This window comes from Haliotis asinina, chromosome 7 (genome assembly GCF_037392515.1).
Source record: "Haliotis asinina isolate JCU_RB_2024 chromosome 7, JCU_Hal_asi_v2, whole genome shotgun sequence".
In the NCBI taxonomy this organism is placed as follows: Eukaryota; Metazoa; Mollusca; class Gastropoda; order Lepetellida; family Haliotidae; genus Haliotis; species Haliotis asinina.
The window spans coordinates 27,916,365-27,938,011 of NC_090286.1; the positions used below are offsets into that span (position 1 = coordinate 27,916,365).

Genomic DNA, 21,647 nt, shown 5'->3' on the forward strand with positions numbered 1-21,647 from the left:
ATCAATTCTAAATTAGCACCACTTTCCATGTTTCCTTTTTACATTTTTGCTACTTCAGACTTGTTGTAATATGTTATTTATTAATTATATTTCCAAGTCCACATTCGTTTGTAATTTGATCTGGGAGCCTATTGTGCAGTTTACTTTTACATTATCCCATCGTGTGTTCCGGCTTTTAGGGCGAAGCTCTTTTGATTTAGAGATAAAATCATTGTATATTCTCCAACCAAATACATACATTGAGTAAATATTTAATCATGTCTGTTGTAACTTGTTGAAACCTAAATAAAAACAAGCGTGGAAGATGGGTGCTTAAGTATAAATTGCTTAGATATTAGTATATCATTAGATAAGCGCACAAACACCAGGAATATATATAGTTATAACTTGAGACTTTGGTTTGTATCTATGTGACAGCGATGGCCGCTCAAGAAGTCGACGCAGGCGGGATGAGTGAAAATGAGGAAGAGGTTTGTACAACGCATCTAGATTGATTTGTGCTTTGACTGTTCCGAATTTAATTGTAATAAACCACAGATGGTCCTGGGATGCTATGGTCTGTCAACTTTCACCCTGTTTTGTAACTGACAACAGTCGTGTGATCTGACAGCTATCGACTGAGGCTGTCACCAGCGAAACAATTGTTGTCAACGGAGAATCGAAAACAAAATCACAGAGAAAAAGCAACAACTTGGATGGTTCGCAACCTATGTCAGTAATGTTGCTTGTGACAGTTATACAAAGATATTCGTATTGCATGGTAGTTCTTCCTAAATTTTTATTCGAGAGGAAGGCTTGAAGTTGAGCCAGCAGAGAAGCAACCACAGCCCTGCTCGCCCCTCCCCCTGTACATTTGACAAACATCGTGCAAAATATGCACTTTTCAGCGTGATTGTCACATGTTTTTTCTCGATCATGAAAAATTATTTGATGCGAATTAATGTGCATTGTCCAATCTGTCTTGATGTACAAATGCCAAAGTGTAATATCAGTGTTTTGTTGGAACTGTTTGCCTATTATTTGGCAGCATTTTCTCTTTACTCATATTCATGACAAGGTACCACTTGAAAGTATCGTTCATCATTTCTTTTGAGATTTCATGATAAAAGTGGTTGCTAGCATTGTAACAGGGAACTTTTTTTTAATTCCATTTCAGTTCTCAGATACATTACTTATGGCATATAAGGCAATATATATCACATCCTTGAGGTATATAGAAATACAGGTATATAGATACATAGGACATCGTGTCAGTTTCTGTAGAGCATATATCATTACAGAAATAAGGTTAGCAAAAGTGAATATATTGTGAGGAGATTTGAAATATCCACTGATATTGTAAGAGCGCCTCAGTGCTCAGCGTAGAACATTGGGAAAATTTGTCCACTTCCTTATAAAGGGATCTAAATTATTACTTTTTCCTGGCTATACACTTTTTGGTTGTACATATATAGTATTCCCAGAAATTATTGAGAATCATGTTGCGTCATGTAACTCATTACGTTTATTAACTTCTGGCGTTTTACTTACATAAACATGTTAAAACATCATCCTTTTACAGTCTCAGTCTTGTTTTAGTGCTTTGTTAGACCTCCTCGCTCAGCAATGCATGCCTGAATACGCCTAGGCACACTACCCATCAAAGTTTGTAGGTAATCGTGTGACAGGGTATCTCAATATTGGACCACCTCGGCCTTCATATCTTCAATATTTCTCAGTCCCTTTTGGTTTATTCTGTCCTTCATGACTCCCCACACATTCTCAATTGGGTTTAGGTCTGGGCTGTAACTGGGCCAGTCTAAAACTTGAACATTTTCGCCCGACAACCACTGTTTTGTGTAGCGCGCAGTGTGTTTTGGGTCATTATCATGCTGGAAAACCCAATCATCTTCATACAATGTTTGTGCTGTCGGAAGAAGGTGACCATTTAGAATGTCAACGTATCTTTCTTTTGTCAAGTTTCCCGTGAAAACACACAATGGCGTCACTCCGCGAGCCGATATGCCACCCCACATGTGAAACTTCGGGCTATGTTTTGGTCGCTGGTAGATAGGTTTGACAGTATCTTTGGTCCAAAGTTTCACACAATTAGGGAAAAGCCAAACAGAACTTTCATCCGAAAAGAAAACATTATCCCAATCTTGATTTTCATGAGCCCGACACCAGTTTAAACGTTTTTCCTTTTGTGCATCTTTCATCAACGGCAAGGGAATTCCAATAATTTTCACCCAATTAAGTCTCTGTAATTCCTGCCTAACTGTTTCATTGCATACCTGAGGACTTCCTCTGCTAATCATTTCATTTCTGATGTTCTCAACACTTTTCAATTTGCCCAAGTCTTCGGCGATCCACAACACTGAATTTCCTAGGCCGACCTGCCCCTGCTTTGTGCTCTATCCCGGTTCCTGTTTGAATATTCTTCAAAGTTCTGTATACTGTAGACAGAGGAATGTCATGTCTACAAGCTAACACTGTAGCATCAGCCTCACCCCTTTCAAAATCATCTAGAATGAGCTTTCTTTTCTCTCTTGCTGTAAATTCTGCCATGTCAACACAGGAAGCCGTCTGCTCAGACAAGGGAGATAACTCTTGACGTAATGAGCTGCCTTCTAATCCTTCAAGAGTTGTCTCCCTTATTTAGTATGCTTAGTGCATAGTGAAAGCCCTTTTTCCAATCTTAGCATCATTAGAAAAAAAAACAAAGATTTTCTCAATAATTTCTGGGAACACTGTATCTTTTAGTAGTCAAAGAAATCTCTCAAAAGAGAGCTCATGTTGTTTAATATTTGAAACATAAATTAATGTTTTGGCTAGAAGTATAATATGATTTAGCATTTTATTGTTTGAGTATACTCCAAACATGATAGTAAAGTTTTTAAAAGAGACATTACACTGGAGTTGTGTTTTTAAAAATTGTTCTACACTGAGCTTAAAGTTTTGAACTAAGTCTCAGTAAAAGAATACATGTGATATTTCTTCTGAGATATTTTTACAGAGATTCTGTGCATTGGTATCCACTAACTTCATCCTCAATAGTTCCTTCTTTGTATAAATTGTTCTGTAGATATATTTGTATTGGAAATCTAACAGTTTACAATCACGTGTACATTTCCCTGTAGTATTTGAATACATCTCTCCAACTTATATCGTGTTGGAAGACAGTATTCCCATACTCAAGTACTTTAGGGGTATTGTGTTCTCAATCAATTTATCATAAAACTCCCTTGAACCTTTAACATCTGAGATCATAGCTTGGTATACATTATTAATGATCTAAACAGAGAATTGTGTTTCTTAAACGTTGTCTCCAGTTTACTGGAATGTTTTTTAACAAATGATGATAATCTAAGAAAGTTCTTCTTATTTTGTAAATCTGTCTTAGCTCATCAAAGCTGAAAAGACCATTTTCATTACGAATATCTCTGACATTATTTTTACTGCAATCAAACCAATTTTTTATCATGTTTGAGGATTTATAGAAATGATTTAACCAGAGTGGCTGAACCAAGATTTGGTCTAAGTCATCACTGTCAAAGGTGTGCTTTTCATACAATATTCTCGAAGCTGATAAAACATGTCTCCAATAAGGCTGTCATTGCCAGATAGGCAACCAACAGCATAAGAGCCATGTGAGTATAAGAGATTTGTTGTAAAGGTGTTGTTTGAAGTTTTCTATAAGTGTCATTTCAATGTTGACAATTTCAAAGCATTGAAGAAACATTAAATGTCAGCCACTCTGAGACCCCCATCCTTGTAGGGTCTAGTGATATTTGACCTTTTAATGTTATCATTTTTATTATTCCATATATATATATAGATTATTTTATTGAGTCAGTGCATCAATGCATGTTTATTTTGTTGAGTTCATCAATGCATGTTTTTGGTGGGTTAGGAAGTGCAGAGAAAATATGCACTAGAGTAGAGATTGCCAGAGTTTTGATAACGGTAATTTTCCCAATTAAAGTCAGCTTTCTCCTTTGCCAACTAGCGTGTAGGCGTTCAGAAGCATTCAGTGTTATTCCTAAGATTTCAAAATCACCACTGTGCTAGTCAAGGTAAAAGTCATTGACTAAAGTTATATTACTACCTGTCATTGAGCCTATTCAGATAGCTTTTGTCCTGTTTATATTCATTTTAAGTCCTGACATATGATAAAATTTATTCAGTGTTTCAATTACTTATTTGACCTTCTTGTTTCAAAGACAACATGACTTATACTTTCACTCATACATCTCCAAGGTATAAAACCTGTTTGATTCTCATGTACAATTGTATCTAATGTTGATTTGATACTGTTGGCTGTAAAAAGTACTTATTATTTTGTAAGGAGAGTTTAGTAATGAAACAGGTCGCCAGTTCCTTAGAAATTTCCTGTCTCTATTTGATTTAGGCAACCAAGTAATAATTCCCCCGTTCATTGTAATAGCTAAAGGTCACATGCAACAAAAAAAAAAAAAAAATAATTATAACACAGTTATATAAAATGCAAGGTATTATGTTTATGTTGCTATTTCCATGATTAATGTGGACTGTTCAGTGTTTTTCTGCACAGTGGGAAAGTTATCTTTGTATGCCTGATAGGGAGGTGTTTCACTGGCAAGTGATGTCTTTCCGCAAGTATCATACATGTCTGTTTGGCATGCATGTGATGTCTTACTCTTTGGATTATGCAGGTGTCTTTGATCGGCAAACAGTGTCTAACCCTAAGGATCACACAGATTTGTTTGATTGATAAGTGGTGTATTGTCCAGAGGAGCGTAAAGATGTGCATGATTAGCAAATGATGTTACACACTTAAGATCTGGTTACAAGTATGATCATGTATGATCTATGATCCCAGTTGCCCTTATGTTTCCGAGGTTGGCATCACCATTCCCATGCGTGAGGAATATTCAAAGTGATAAATGTAAAGAACCGTCATCAGATCAGGCTTTCTTCTAGTTTCAGAATGTTATTCGTGGGTATTGCTGGAATGCTTATGACACAGCAGTTGATAAAACCAAATCTCCTGATTTAACCACATGATCATGGTTGTGCTTGAGGAGTGAATGACTGTGTTTGGTTTTACAGCAACATCACAACGGGGAACACCAGAAATGGGCTTCACACATTGTACCCAAGTGGGGATTCAAACCCAGGTATTAGGAGTGACGAGCCAACGCTTTAACCACTAGGCTGCCCTCACATTGTACCCATGTGGGGATTCAAACCCGGGTATTAGGAGTGACGAGCCATTGCTTTAACCACTAGGCTACCCACAAATTGTGCCCATGTGGGGATTCAAACCTGGGTATTATGAGTGACGAGCCATCGCTTTAACCTCTATGCTACCCAACCGCCCCGACTCACTCTGAACATAAAAGCGCAACAGTGATGTGTGCAAGGGAAATGAAGCTAAGGTTGTCCTAAGACCATATACTATGAAAAATGTCTTAACTGACAATGCAGACATAAGATGCTTTAGTTCAATAATATGATACCATTTGTGTAATTACTATTTTATTCCATAACTATTGCATATTGGTATTTATGTTATGTTAGCGTGGACACTTTGGCCAAATGTGGAAAATGATAATATGTGATTGCTTCAGTTGATGTAAAGATGAAGATTTTGAAACATTGACATTGTTTGAAAGACTAACTTTTGCTGATGTTACAGAATATTGGTCTAACTTTTCATAACAGATAAATCAAAACCCGTGAAGATCCGAGCTAGAATTGATCTTCAGTAACCAATACTTCTTGTAAGAGGTGACTAACACGACTCTCTGGCTTGGCTTACACATGTCATCGGTTCCCACTTGCACAGATCAATGTTCAAGCTGTTGTTCACTGGATTTTCTGGTCCAGACACATTATTTATAGACTGCTGCCATGGAGCTGGAATAGTGTTGAGTGAGGCATAAAACTAAATTCACTCACTCAGATAAGTAAAAAGTCAAAATATGTTTACAAATAGAAGGCAGAGAAAGCCATGTAAATTGTTAGATTCAACCGTAGGCCCATCTATGAAATGAATCTTTGATGTTGATGAAGAAACACGATCATTATTAAAACTGTTGCAAACTCTGGGACATCACTTGTCAAGTTTTCTGTCTACTTTTTGATCTGAAAATTTGAAATAAGAGTATATTTGACCAGGTAGTGTCATTTTTGGTGACATACAATTTACATACATCAAGTTTTTCTTGATTATGTTGATTCTAAACCCATGATATTATTTATATTATTTTATATATCTAGTGTCCAACCAAAAAGTGAAAGTATATTGTATTTGTATCCAGTTACTGTTATATTTTGTAGCATAATATTTACATTCATCAAGTGTTTGTTGACGCTAAACCCATGATATATACTTTTGATAACAATATAATCAATAATTTATGAAAATTTTAGCTTACTAAACAGCTAGTTTACTTTACAGCTACTGTGATGTTGTATTTCATAGCAGTTTGTATATACTATGGATCACTCGCCATGTGCAGGTCATAGATATAGATATAGGATATTTATATAGCACACATATCCACACACTAGTGCATGCTCAAGGTGCTGGTATTTTTCCCTCGAACACTCGATGTCAATCTCAACAGCACACTGTATTTCAATCTCAACTCCCTGGGGAGTATACAACTCTAGCTGAAATCATAATTATAATACATCACATCACATCACATTTTGTTTCACACATCGCAGTACAGTGATAATCATCAGAGACTAATTTAGTCACAGAGTTCTCATGGCTTATTGCCCTTTGTCCTAGTATATAGGGACACAGTGTCATGGCCTGTTAACCAGTTCCCATTTAGTCACAAGAATATCAAATAAAAACAAATAGTTAATTTGATCATCATATTTATTATTACCATCATTGTTTATTATGTTATTATGTTTTGGTTTATGATTGACTGTGAATACCATGTGGTGCATCCATCTTGCATATGAGACTGTCTCACGAATTTGATTGATTAGTATGACAACTATTTGTGTAGATATTAAATTCTTTTCTGTTTGTTTCAGGCATTTGAAGATGCTACAGACAATTTCATCCTGTAAGTACCAGAATATTAGCTAAGAGTAAATGCAGTATAGATACTCAAATGGTTGCCTTTTGTGTTGACCATTAACTTTTGCATTAGGCCAGAAATACTGCTTGATACTCCCTAAAATCTGATTCACTCGCTTGCCATGCCAGCTCACTTTCAGCTTAACATTACTTAAGTTGGCTTGTTACCCAGTGTCCTATTATATTGGTATACAGTATCATGGCCTGTTACCATATGTCCTAGTAGATAGGTACACAGTATCATGGCCTGTTACCCTATGTCCTAGTATATAGGTACACAGTATCATGGCCTGTTACCCAGTGTCCTAGTAGATAGGTACACAGTGTTATGGATTGTTACCCAGTCTCCTGGTATACAGGTACAGAATGTCATGGCTTATTGCCCCATGTCCTAATACATTGGTACACAGTGTACACAGTGTCATGGGTTGTTACCCAGTGTCCTGGTAGATAGGTACACAGTGTCATGACTTGTTACCCTGTGTCCTGGTAGATAGGTGCAAAGTGTCATGACTTGTTACCCTGTGTCCTGGTAGATAGGTGCAAAGTGTCATGACTTGTTACCCTGTGTCCTGGTAGATAGGTGCAAAGTGTCATGGCTTGTTACTCGTTGGCCTAGTAGATAGGTACACAGTGTCATGTCTTGTTACCCAGGCCATGTTGGTGGGGTGCCCAGGTGAAAAAAGCATATGTATAATGTGTTGTACTAGTTCTTGTGTTCTTTGCCATAGTAATAGTAATACAGCCAGTTCTCGTTTATCCGACACTTGTGGTTACAGAAAAATATGTCAGATGAAGGATGTGCCGGATTAATGTATTTGTGTAAAAATATCAATGTTTACTTATGCATGTTGCATATGTATCTGAAACACTACATCTCAGTTATCTTCATCATATCTAAAAATATTCACAGTAATAAAAAAATAACAACAAAACATTCTTGTTATCATTTATTAGCATTCATAGATGGCATAACATACATATAAAATCATATAATCAGTCAGGTTCATATCTACATGCACATGAATGTCATAACTGCATTGGCACAGAACTCACGTTTGTTTCCACACATCAGCAGCCATTTTTACCCGCATGTTGAATGTGTTACTATTTTCTTACAACTGCTTCTACACTAGCATGTGGATATCTGGTGAACAATAATTTATAACTTTTAGAAAAAGACTTTGATGGTTTTTTGTTGTTCTGTTTTTTTCGGAGGTCTTCAGCAATTTAGTTTTCAAAGTTTCAAGGAAGTCGAGGTCACTAACATCAATCACATCCAAGTGCTGTGTCAGAAGTGTTTGCAATGTGTTCAATGATGTTTTGACCTCAGATAGCATGGCTTATTTCTTCATCTGCAGTAGGTCAGACAATCTTGATGATATCATCTTCCGTTCAGGCTTCCTCACTTGGCAGATTTGCATCATATTCCATGAATTCGCTGACAGGTGCATGTGCATCTGGGTAGAGCTTGTCAAGCATTCCTTGTAGATCTTTGAAATATTCAATCAGTTCATTTACGGGAACGATTAAATCGTCTCATTTTATTATGTTGTGTTTGTAAATAACAAATGTGATGTTCACTGACAACATTGTCAAGCAGCCCGTAAGACACACGTTAATTACCACCCATGTGTGATTGTTTGTTTACGGTTGGATTATCTGACAAGCTGTGTTGATTGTCAGATCACCGAATGTTTTTACAATGTATTTACAATAATCACTTGCCAGATTGGTATGCCGGAGGCAGAATGCAAGAATGTCGGATTAGCGAGGGTAATTCCTAATATTTGGTTGGATTAACGTGATTTTCGGATTATTGCTGTATTGCTGTAATATTACTAAGAACAACGGATGTTAAATCTACTCACTCAGGCTACAACATGGAAATATTGTCATATTACAGCTGAATAATTGCTAACACCAATACATATTCTGTTTATTCAGTCAAACAGAAACTTGATGTCAACATGGCTAATCATTTTGAATAACACCAACACATGAAACACCAGCTGACACAGAAAGACATCAGTTTACCTAAAGATGTAGCCAACTGTATACACATACACCACCTGCATCCATGTCTCCACCGGGCATGTTGTATCTGTTAAACCTTGTTGTGACTTTCTGGAAATTCATATCATACAAATTATCATAGTGGAATGGTGTCCAAAATGTTATGAGGGCTTAGATACTTCTACACGAATCCAGTTATCTTTAGTGAACTTGTGATCATGTTTGTGGCACAAGGATATTCAAGTTGGTGCCACAGTAGTCTGTCATACAGACCCTGAAGCAAATATATCCAAGAAAGCCCAGGCAAGTTTAGATTATGTGGCAAGTCTAGATTTCTGCACCTTCAGGAAAATGAAGAAATTTTCAGCATGTTCAGGGCTCTTTTTCGTTATATTATTTTTTTTAGTTTCTTTGCCATGAACCGTTTTCTGTAAAATATGTTCACTTCAGGGACTAGTTTAATGATGTCTAGTGCAACAGGTGGCTCAGTGCAGAATTGTGTTACTTGGGTGTGATGGAAACCAACAACAGTCAGTTCAAATCCATGTTTGTCCCGATGTTGTTTCCAGGTTGTCATCATCATACCTTATCTCACCTGTTTCTCCAAAGTGGCAGATGACTGAACTGCGTTACTTGTGGCGTTCCTGTCGCTGACATTTTGTGATATAACAGATATACAGTTTGAAATTCAAACTCCAGTCAAGTATCAGTCAGTTAGCATATCATCATGCTTGTTGCAAATGGAACAGTGGAAGCTAAATACAAACTGAAGTACGTTTTCATGAGGGTTGCAAAGATTATATATGTTTGTGAAAGACCATCTTTTTGTTCTTTGACTAGCTGTAGATTGATTTAAAGACTAGGGCCCCATTCCTGAAAGCAATCGTAGCGTTATGATAGTCGTAACTCCCATACTTTAAGTTTAACATAGACTTACGAGTGTCGTAGCTCAGTGATCACTTTTAGGAATGGGGCCCTGGAGATCTAATGACCCATGATCATTATACAGTCATGTGCTTTTTCAGACTCTACCAGTCTGTGAAATTAATCTTTTCAAAAACTAGTCGTCAAAGTTAGCAGCATGTCCTGTTTGAATAAAATGTTTACTGTTGACATATTTACATATTCATTCAGTCTTTAGTTCCAGTTATTTCGGACTGAAGCATTACGGTCAAATAGGGCTATTGTCATTGTATTTTGTATTTAATCTGAGCAGGGGGGATGCAACATAGCCAAGTGGTTAAGGCATTCGCTCATCACACTGATGATCTGTGCTCGATGCTCCTCATGGGTAGAATGTGTGAAGCCCCTTTCTGATGTCCCCACCGCCCATGACATTACTGGAATATTGCTAAAAATGGCGTAAAACGCGCTCCCTCTCACTCACTCCTCTGCACAGTGTAGTGCTTTTTGGTAAGAGAATTAGTTTTTAATTTTGATGTTTGGTTTACTCATCTCAGGCCCACTGGCGGTGGGCACTACAATTACTGTATCAAATAAATAATATTTATCCACCAATGCAAAGTTATGTGACAAACTGCTTCCAACCATTCTTCAAGAATCAAGAAATTGATGTAGCTTCCAATGTCTGTGAGTATTTGGATTGAACAAGACCAGTCTGACCTGAAAGCCTTTGCACCTTCACTGAAGGAGATCTTGAAACCATCAGTGCTATTGAATCATGATTATATTGACGTTATCCCACAGTAATTTGCCTGTAACTGCCAAGAGATCTCTGCGAGCCTGAGACATGTACAACTGCACCCTCTCGTCCCTCCAGGGGCACACTGTAGCCAACTACAAAGTGTATAGTATTTATGAAGTATTGATTCCAGTGGGGCGGTTCATCCACCGAGGTGCAGTATGCCCATCTGCTTCAGTGCTGACTTGGCGGCAAGGTTACCATGGAGTGTTCCGGGGACCACATGTAAGATCTTGTTTTGGAAGTACTTTGTCAGGGATATTGGACGATTGGCTTTTGTGGAAACATGGAAATTGTTGTTCCACTATTTCATTGGGATGTGTTTTGGTAACTTTATGAAGGCTGAGTTGATTACAGTGTGTACCAAGCAATTTTGGATGGTTGAAGCATAGTGCTTCTTATGGTATAGGAGGTTGTTATTTCTTGGATTTAAGAGTGGATCCTGCTGGTTGAGTATTGTGATTTGTTGTATGAAAGTAGTATTCGGTCAGAAAGGTATTTCCATGCAACTTTCAGTAGTTATTATCTTTTAATGTTATGGTGAAAACAGTTTCATCATCATCATCATCATCATCATCATCATCATTCAGCATGCTTATATTTTGAAGAGTGGGTGAGTAAGTTTAGTTTTACACTACGCTCAGCAATTATATTCCAGCTATAAGGCGGCAGTCTGTAATCTGTAAAATAATCTTGTCTAGACCAGACAATCCAGTGATTAACAACATGAGCATTGGTCTGCTCAAATGGGAACTGATTACATGTATCAATCAAGTCAGCGAGCCTGACTACCCAATCCCGTTAGTTGCCTCTTATGACAAGCATAGTCACATTTTATGGCATGCATGGATTGTTGAAGGCCTGTTCTACCCCAGACCTTCATGAGTCGCTTATATTTTGAAGTTCCACCTACTATAAATGCATCTGTATTCATTGAGGAATCTTGAAAATACATGGTCTAAAAAACCTTTTGCTGATTCTTGTGAACAGAATTTATAAACAAAAATTTAGTTTCCAGAGTAGATGTTAGAATGCACGAATGACCTCTCAGATGCTATGTGCATGTAATGAATTTCAGGAAGCTGCTGGTACCACATCCTTTATGTTCTCAGGAGACTTCATCTGGTTGTTGCCAGCTCATCAAGATAGGGTTTGTAGAATCAATTTGTTGATTAACACTATTCAGTCCAAAGCAAATGAAGCAATATGACCGGCCTATATATTGAGGCACATGAAAACATGCAGCACTTGTCCATCTCAGGAACAGTACTGTTGATGGCAGAATGTTAGAATTGACTGTGAAAGCTAGGTGATGGAGCTTTGTGCCATTTTGTTGTCAGCAGTTGTCATTTAGTTTTGGAGATATGGCCATTTTTTTTGTGCCAGATACTACATGTGTGTCATGTGAGCATTATAATGTATGAGATAGAAGTGTGTTTTCTTAAAGTGTATTTGAACAATTGTAGGATATGTATATTGATGATCCTGAATATGTTGGAAGAGTGATTACCGGGTCTGCAACAAATACACCATATGGCAAATAAAATATGTGTCACGGATAATGAGTAATGAATACGATAATTATTTACTAATCCAATATTATAGGTAAGTGATTGATGCACAATATAGAGCGCCAATAACCATTTATCTCATGCCTCTCAAATTTGGTATGGAATCGCTATTGTTGGCAGTAGAATGTGTGGCCTTTTCAAACTAACATGACTTGCGCTACTGCAAGGCCGTTATGTGATCTATTCTTGCTCATCTCACTTTGTAAAAGGACATAAGTGTTCAAGCATAACACACTTCTTCAAAAAAATTGTAGATATTTGTTAATACTTGGTTCTTGTGACCACAGATAATGAATTTAATTCATGAAGGGCTACGGTTCGATTCACCAAATATGCGAGTGAATGTAGCAGCCTACAGACAATTCCCTTTTCCTAGTGCCGATTTGCTTTACTCTCTTTGTTTGGATGAAGGTATGAAATTAATAATTATGCATCTTTTTCCATTAATTATGCTCATTTTTAGTGACACATATACAGGGATGAGAAATTTCCGCGGATCCGCGGAAATCCGCGTTTTTTTACATCCCCAGGGTCATTTTTCTGAAACGTCTAAATATATATACAGTGTTAATATTGATTTTAGAAGCCATATTTAGTGTGTAAAATGCCAAAATCCCAGGAGCTTCCGGGGGGCTTCGCCCCCCAGGGCCCCCAACCAGGCTCCGCCCTGGACCTGGCTAGACCCCCGACTAGTTTTCAGCTGTAAATGAAAATTTCCATTCTCATCCCTGCATATAATAGCGTTTGATATCTATTATTTTAGCTGGCTCTTGCTGGTGATATCAGGGATTTACTTCGAGTCCTGTATTTGAGGGTCCTTGGAACTCCTACTCTTAGTTGTAAGAGGTTCTGGACTGGAAAATGCGGGTTCTGGACACTCAAATATTATCAAGTTGGGATATTGTTGTAATTCATTTACTGTTATTGTATTGTGTATTATGATCATCACATTGTTACAATAATTAAGTTGCAGTAGATACCATAACCTGGCAGACTTAGTGATCGAAATAACGGCCTGCCCGACTGCCCGTGGCTGGTAAATTTTGAAATTGAAATTCTGTCCACCAGCCCTATTGTCTGGCTTAAATTTTTAAGGTTGACCTACTTTCAGTTCGCTCTCAGGACGATCATTCCATTTTAATTGTCATGTCATATTTTGTTTTAAGAAAGGTGAATGAAAACTACAAGCATATTCCATAATTATACATGAACAAATCTTCAGCCAGTGAAGATAGCAATAGGACACTAAAACTGGCTGGCTTAGTAAGCTATGCAATGATTGGTCATCTGCAGTCACATGGTTCAGTAAGAACCAACCAAAGAGAGGGTTGATTAATGGTGGGCAGGCAACTTTCAAGATGGTCAGGCAACATTTATGGGCCACCAGCCTGGTTGTCAGGTTGGGCTGAAAAATTATTTCAATCTCTGGGCAGACTCAATTATAACTTTTTGTTACTTGATCAATGTTTTTACAAAAAGTATTTTGATCCTTTCTGCATCCTTGTGGACACTCTAATCAATTTTGTTGCGTCCGTTGTCAATATTTATGAGTATACGAAGCAGGAATTTGTGTCCTGTAAATTCTTGTGGTAATGTTCATGGTGAAGTTCTGATATGCAGGTTGTTCCTGTTTGGTGTCGTCAAATAGATTCCAATGTGTGACAATACAGGAGCTGTGTAGACAACTATTTCTGTTGAGTTGGAGTGTCATAATGTCGGCAATGGCCTTATTTGATTTGTACTGCTCACTGCTTGACCTGACAGTTGTTTGTGACATTGAAACCTGCATCATCCTGAAAGGCAACAGGTGTCATGAACATCCCGGCAACTGAGGCTGCCAACAGCAGGAAGTCAGGTGACAGATGGGTCATTTTACTTGCTTCTCCAAAACTATGTGAATGACTTTCAGATGATTTGGATACAAACTTCTTTTATGCTGAGTTGTATTTTTGTCATCCTGTTGTTGTCCAAGCGTTTTGATGAATACGTACGTACTCTACTGCTTTCCACTGATGACTATTCTTTACATGTATACTGTGATAACTGATTTGTACTATGATGTTGACTCTGTCCTGTGACGTCTGCTTTTTTCTGTGATGACCGCTCTGTACTGTAATGTCTGCCCAGTGGTGTCATCTCTTTTCTTGTGATGTTGCCTTTTTTCTGTGATTTCAGCTCTTTTCTATGATGTCTGCTGTATACTGTAATGTCTGGCCTGTGATGTCAGCTCTTTTCTGCGATGTCAGCTCTTTTCTGTGATGTCAGCTCTTTCCTATGTTATCTGCCCTGTACTGTACTGTCTGTCCTGTGATGTCAGCTCTTTTCTATGATGTCGCTCTTTTCTATGATGTCAGCTCTGTATTGTAATGTCTGTCCCGGGATGTCAGCCCTTTTCTGTGTGTTAGAGCTCCAGATGAGACTTAGCTCATGTGGGTGCTGTACCCACTGTATGTTTTTGGAGTGGGTATTTTGTTTGTTGAGTGGGTATTTTATTTTCTGTTACCCACTGCTTTCAATTGTGTGGGCATTTCTGTGATTTTACACACCTGAGTTTATGTCATTAAGTTTACAAAGCAGGTATGTACTGCCTCATGTCATACCTAATCAAATCAACATAAATGTAACGGAAATGATTTCATAAAAAATCACTGATCTTAAACTGATAGTACAACACTAGTCCTATACTAACAGTACAACTTGACAGCAACCAGTGTCTTTTTCATTATGCAAGCGATTTTTATGAATATAATCTGTTCACACTTTTTAAAACTTTTTTGCGTTTCTAACATTTTAAATGCATAATTGGTACTCAAAAGTTATTCTCAGTGCATATTTTACCCTGATATGTAGCTTATCTGCGCCTCTGCTGCGTAGTTTTGATTTATACAGTTGCCATTGACTTCCAAGTTTGTCAGCAGCCCTGCTCAACATGTTTGTCTTCCTGGTGGTTGATTGAAGAGGCAAAGAGGCAGTGGAGAACTTCATGTGGACAGCTAGTTGAACAGCTCAGTGTTATCATAGTATTGATTACTTATAGCAATAGACGATGTTGTTGACAATTACATCTGGTGTGACATTTAAAGTTCTTTCAGAAACTTATTGATATTATATGACATTTAAAAGTGCAGTCAGATTTCTGTATTACTGTGTGACATTTGAAGTGAAGCCAGATTTCTGTATTACTGTGGAAATGAAGTCCGATTGCTGTATTACTGTGGAAATGAAGTCAGATTTCTGTATTACTATTTGACATTTGAAGTGAAGTCATATTTCTGCATTACTGTGTGACATTTGAAGCTAAGTCAGATTTCTGTTATTCTCTTTAAAACTAATTGTAACATAGTTAAAGTATTGTCAGAAATTGGAGGAAAAAAATGGTTTTAGGCTGTTACTCGGTATCCCTAAATGTACACAACTGCAAATAGGATATGTCGAAATAACTCACTTTGGCTCAGCCAGGTATGACAATGGACCGTTGGCTCACCTATCATGAATGCATATGCTGCGTACTGCCATAAGGAGCCATCTCAAAGGTCTTTTTTGCTTTGTCATGTGTATTGAATATGTATCATCTATTGATTAATTGATTGATCTTACTTGTCTTTCTTTCATAAAGTTTATCTTGATATAAGTAAGGTGTAGTATGATATCTGATAACCACAGGAAAACGTTGTATTAAATGTCTCAAAATCTATAAGTGGATAGATTGGATACTGGATACTATTTGTAAATTGTTATGACATGCCGTGTACTCAAACAGTTGAATGCCCTAAGGGATTATCATATATTACCTGATGTGTCTGATTCTGAGCCAACCAACATCTGCTACACCTGTCCTGGTTTTGCTTTTGAGATGCCCCCTCCTACCTGATTATTTTTATAGTGATAGTGAGACTCCATGGTAGCTACATGCTTAATAGACTCAGCATGGAAGTTATTATCTTTTAAGTCAGCTATCGTTTATTATGAAGGTAAATCTAATTTCAAAATGGTCATTTAAAAAGTGTCCATTGTAATACATCATCATCACACACTAATTTGCAGAACGACATGGTCTGCTCCACTTTGAAAAAGTCTGAATTGCTCATTTGTGTATTAGTTATCAGTAAAGTCCTTTTATTACATTTCTTTTCTCCCTACCACAGGATCTGTAGTTATGCTGAACTTAGTTTAACACATATGTCACACTTTCACATATCAATTGCATAAATTGTAGAGATAAATTTGAAACAAAACATTTTTTCTTATTTCCGATGATACTTTAATCAGAGTCTTACATTCTCCCCAGTTTAGAAATAATGCTAAATGAGAAGAGACCTTAAATGTCCTTGTCAAATTCTGCAGACGAACAAAACTTAACAAAATGTGAATGTTGATGTACCTGACGGTAGAAGACTTAAAAAACAATAGCATATGCACGATAATGCAGGATGTTATCTTTACAACCCACACCTGTGTATGTTCAATATGGCTGGTGCAGGGTGGCTTCAGTAACAGCTTGCACCTGGACAAGCAACAATGAATCCTAGAACATCTTATAGCTGATATTTTGTGTGTTTTAACTTGTAATAAGAGGCATAGGCGGATCCAGAAGGGATGCAGGGGTTCGCAGTCCCCTTTTGTCATGAAACTTTATCAGGTGTCCATTGAAACCATGAAAATGAAGTGTGCACCCCCGCTTTCGCAAGAGTGCATGTGCACCCCTCTCTCTCCAAATGCTGTATCTGCCCCTGAGTGGCTGGAAGTAACAAGGCTTGTTACAAGCATAAACATTTATGTATTCATTGATCGGGTATGTAGCAGTAATCATATCACTGAGATTGTTAAATAAAGGTAAGGCAAAATCAAAGTTAACAGAATCATTCATTATTATCATCATGAGGTCTGGTTCTGTTGAATGTTTCTGATAGTGGGTTGTTGGTTTGAAAACAAGTACATTTATGTTCCATTTTAGAATCAGTGACATCGTTTTATGGTGCAACCACAATTTTATTGGTGCAGCGAAGACCTATAAGCCAGGGTGTGCTCGCTTCAGATAAAAAATAATACCATTGCACCTGTAATGTCGGTCAAAAATCCCAGCACTTTATTGAACCAAGTTGGATATAACAATAGAGGTTTGTGCTGAAGATTGATCCATTAAACAAATATAAGTGTCTCAGTGTAACAAACAGTGTGATGATGCTCTGGTGACAATAAAATACAGATGCCATCATTGGTTGGTCCTAAATCATTCCTGGCCAAGTGAGTTGTCTGAAATGGCCCAAAGGACTCAGTGTCATATAACACAAGTGATTCTATTGGTCTGTGGTAGTAATGCTATAATTTGGATCGGATAATAACGCGCCCATGATGGCATTCGTGCTGAAGCTCTTACTGGTCCTTTTGGAAATGCTGCTCATGTTACACACATTTGTGTGTGAGGGTGATAGGTTGTATCTTGCCCACACATTTGTGTGTGAGGATGATAGGTTGCATCTTGCCCACACATTTGTGTGTGAGGGTGATAAGTTGTATCTTGCCCACACATTTGTGTGTGAGGGTGATAGGTTGTATCTTGCCCACACATTTGTGTGTGAGGGTGATAGGTTGTATCTTGCCCACACATTTGTATGTGAGGGTGGTATGTTGTATCTTGCCCACACATTTGTATGTGAGGGTGATAGGTTGTATCTTGCCCACACATTTGTATGTGAGGGTGGTATGTTGTATCTTGCCCACACATTTGTGTGTGAGGGTGATAGGTTGTATCTTGTCCACACATTTGTATGTGAGGGTGACATGTTGTATCTTGCCCACACATTTCTGTGTGAGGGTGATATGTTGTATCCTACCCACACATTTGGGGTGATTGTTTTCAAAATCTGTTCTGTTTGTTGTCGAATGGTTGGAGTTGTTACTTGTGGCTGCTTGTGGTGTTCCTGTCATTTTTCTAACTGACTGGCTTGTTTCTGATCCCAACAAAAATGGTTGGATAAAAATGCTCCTAAGCAGCCAGTGCTTATTGTGCGTGCACCTGTGAAGATAAGGTTTAGACTTATGTTTTAGTAACCCACACTAGTTGCAAAAGGCGACCAACAGGGTCTGGTGGTCAGGCTGACTGATTTGGTTGACAGATGACATTGTGTCCCAGTTGCATAGATCAGTACTCATTACTGGATTGTCTGGTTCAGATTCAATAACTCCCAGATTGCCACCAGCTGGAATATTGCTTGGTGTGACAACAAACCAACCATGTTTGTTGTGAGAGGGATTGGGTGGCCATACTTGGTTCATGCATATTATCACACACTTGCTGCTTAGATGAGTGCTCAGCTCTAAGCCAGTCATTGGCTTGTCTGGTCCACACTCAAATATTTCTGAGTGATCATCATATAGATTAAACATTGCTGACTGGTGTTAAGCATTAAACAAGCATGTTCTCTTTCTCATAGTGATGTTCATAATCTCTTTTGGTTTTGGATAAGTGCAATGAAACTGTTCAACATGTTTGTTTTTGAAGATTTTTTAAATATAACCAAGGAAGTTGTTCTTAATATCAAACTCTAGTTTATATATAGACAGACATTGATGATATTGATGGTCATGCTCTTAGTAATCGGTTGCTTGTTCTGCTGTTGATTCTCACTCACTCACTCACGCACTCACTCAGTCACTCACTCACTCAGTCACTCACTCACTCACTCACTCACTCACTCACACACACACACACACACACTCACTCACTCACTTACACACACACACCCACTCACTCACTACCTCACCTCACGTCATTGAGCATTGTTGTTTCAAACCAAACCTCCACTAGTCTAGAATTTTATCTCTAATTTTTTAGGACTATATGAAAATCAGTATAGTAGAAATGACATTTCCAGTATCGATTAATAGCATCTGTCTGCTTTCAAAAGAAAGGATTTACTAATCTGTACAGCGTGTTTGTGTGTAACAGTACCAGACTATAAGGATAATGCAGTGATTTATGGTTTCAGTCTAAATGTCAGAAACATCTTACCATTTACTGATTTGTGGGTGTTTACCAGACAAAAGGTTTCAAAGCCCAAACGATGTTATCATGCTTCTTGGAGTTGATGTTCATCTGACAATAAAAAACATTGGTCTACATATGACCTGAAGCTGTGAAGCCATGAATCTTAGATTTAAAAAAAAGTGTTGCAGAATGTTTTGTGTCAAACAAAATGGAGGGTTTTTTTTTTAGGGAAAGATGTAAATTTTGTATGTGTTTATATTGATGTGCTGATTTGCTATAAAATGGCACATAGCATGTATATTTTATTGTGTTAAAGTATCAAATGTTTCATCAATGTGTGATGGGAATATTTTATAAGGTTGAACAACCATGAAACTTTTAAGTAAAACAGTTCCCATGGTGAATGAGTTTCATTTATGTCTTCGTTTGCCCCATAAACAAGCATAGATGAAGCATCTATTGTGTGGCGTCAAGACACTTGTTCAGCACTGTTTTAAGTACCTTGCACTGTACGTTTGGGAATAGTGATTGTTTGAGTAGCCTAGGTTAAAAACACAGTATTAGGAATGATCAGCCCTTGCATCCTATTCACAATCAGTAAAGTCAAGACTAGATAATATACCTTCATCTCAGAGGTTGTTCAGGTCGTGCATTTATTTATGCACATTTGCCTCCCTTGAGTGTGCAAGGTTCCTAAGTCCATAGCATCAGTTGTCAGATTCACTCTGATTATATTCTTTAGCATGTCAGCTCCATACCTGTGCTTTCATGTGTCATGATCGGTAGTCATGCAATTTTTGTGGAAATAACGAAATGAATGACAGAAAGTGTTATGCTTTACCTTTTATACACCCAGAAACCTATAAAGTTTCCAAAATATATTTGTTTCATATGCTTCGTTCTGTTAAGAGATTTCCATGTATTCAAACCCATGAAAATCCAGGTTAGAATTGATCTTCAGCAACTCATGCTTGTCATAAGAGGCAACTAACAGGATCAGGTGGTCATTCTCAATGAATTGCTTGGCACATATTACCGTATCCCAGTTCTGTAGATCAGTGCTTATGCTGTTGATCACTGCATTGTCTGGTCCAGACTTGATTATTTACAGACTGCTGCCATATAACTGGAATATTGCTGAGTGCAGCATAAAACTTGTATTCAGGTTAGCTGCGGAATGTTACAGTTATGTTGTATATGTTTCATTTATTGTTTATTGTCACAGACATTACTGTCTCATCAGCTGTAGGTAATTGTTGATGCCATGATTGTGAACTTGAGCGGATAATGGAGTAAGCAATTCAGCTTTTCATCCATGGCATTTTGGACTTCAAGCTAGCTGTGCACAAGTTTTTGATATTAATGATGGATATGGTAATTGTAATTAAATTCTGATATTTCTTCCCAGAACCTGACATCCATTGATTCTAGACAGGTTTGTGGGGGTGTACTTGTGGTACACTGAGGCAACGAGGTAGCAAATTCAGAGAAATTGAAGATTTTAGTCTTGTCTGTTACATGTAATTCTCGGCTACATTGGATTTCTGCGGAAGTGGTGCGCACAATCAGATAATCATGTAACTAGACCTATCAGTCGATTTCAGCTTCTTACAAAATGAACATGGGGAGTTCCCAGGCCAGATTAGGTTCCCAGTGCCTCATTAACCTAAGTGGCTACTAAAATGAGTATTGAATGTCCACAATGGAAGTGAGTGGATGAGTTTCAGTGATTGCTGATGAAACATAGTGAAGGACAAAACACTCAAGCACCTTGGGACAATGGAAAATGTTTGCCTGTACAGGGCTCTGGATAAGGGCCGTATCGGTGTATGTAAGGATAAAGAATATGCACTATATTTAAGAAATAATTTATAAAGCGTAGCAGATACGCACCACGTCAATGGTGTACAGTGTTAAAATCATTTACAGACATATTTATCTGCAAAAGTATTATTTTATTGCTTATTGACCTGTTTACACAAGAGTGGCAATGTTGAGAGTGCATATATGAAATGAAACACAAGATTACTGATGCTCCATTAAATTCTATGCAGTACTCTAAATGGACTCTTCAAGTTTTTCTATTACCCTTACATTGAAAATCTTAGCAGTAATAAAAAATTATCAGAGCCCTGCTTTATCTTGATGTTAAACATTTGGGAGATCCCGGGATTCAAACATCTGTATATTTTAACACAATATGAGGTCCTTAGTATGGGCTAAAGTATTGAATAACTGCTTCCAGTGATTATACTGGAGACAAATTTTGGCAATTCTAAAATAGTGTTTCTCAGATTTTATATA

At 37.6% G+C, this 21,647-nt stretch overlaps 1 protein-coding gene across 1 annotated transcript in view; it reads left to right on the forward strand.

Moving 5' to 3' along the window:
• Positions 1–429: 429 nt before the first annotated feature.
• LOC137291664 (tetratricopeptide repeat protein 39B-like) overlaps positions 430–21,647 on the forward strand; it is a 78,365-nt gene continuing 57,147 nt past the window's right edge. The window contains exons 1-2 of the mRNA XM_067823090.1: positions 430–470; positions 7,021–7,052. Of these exons, the coding sequence (XP_067679191.1) occupies positions 450–470; positions 7,021–7,052 (53 nt within the window). The 5' untranslated portion in view covers positions 430–449. The remainder of the gene's footprint in view (positions 471–7,020; positions 7,053–21,647) is intronic.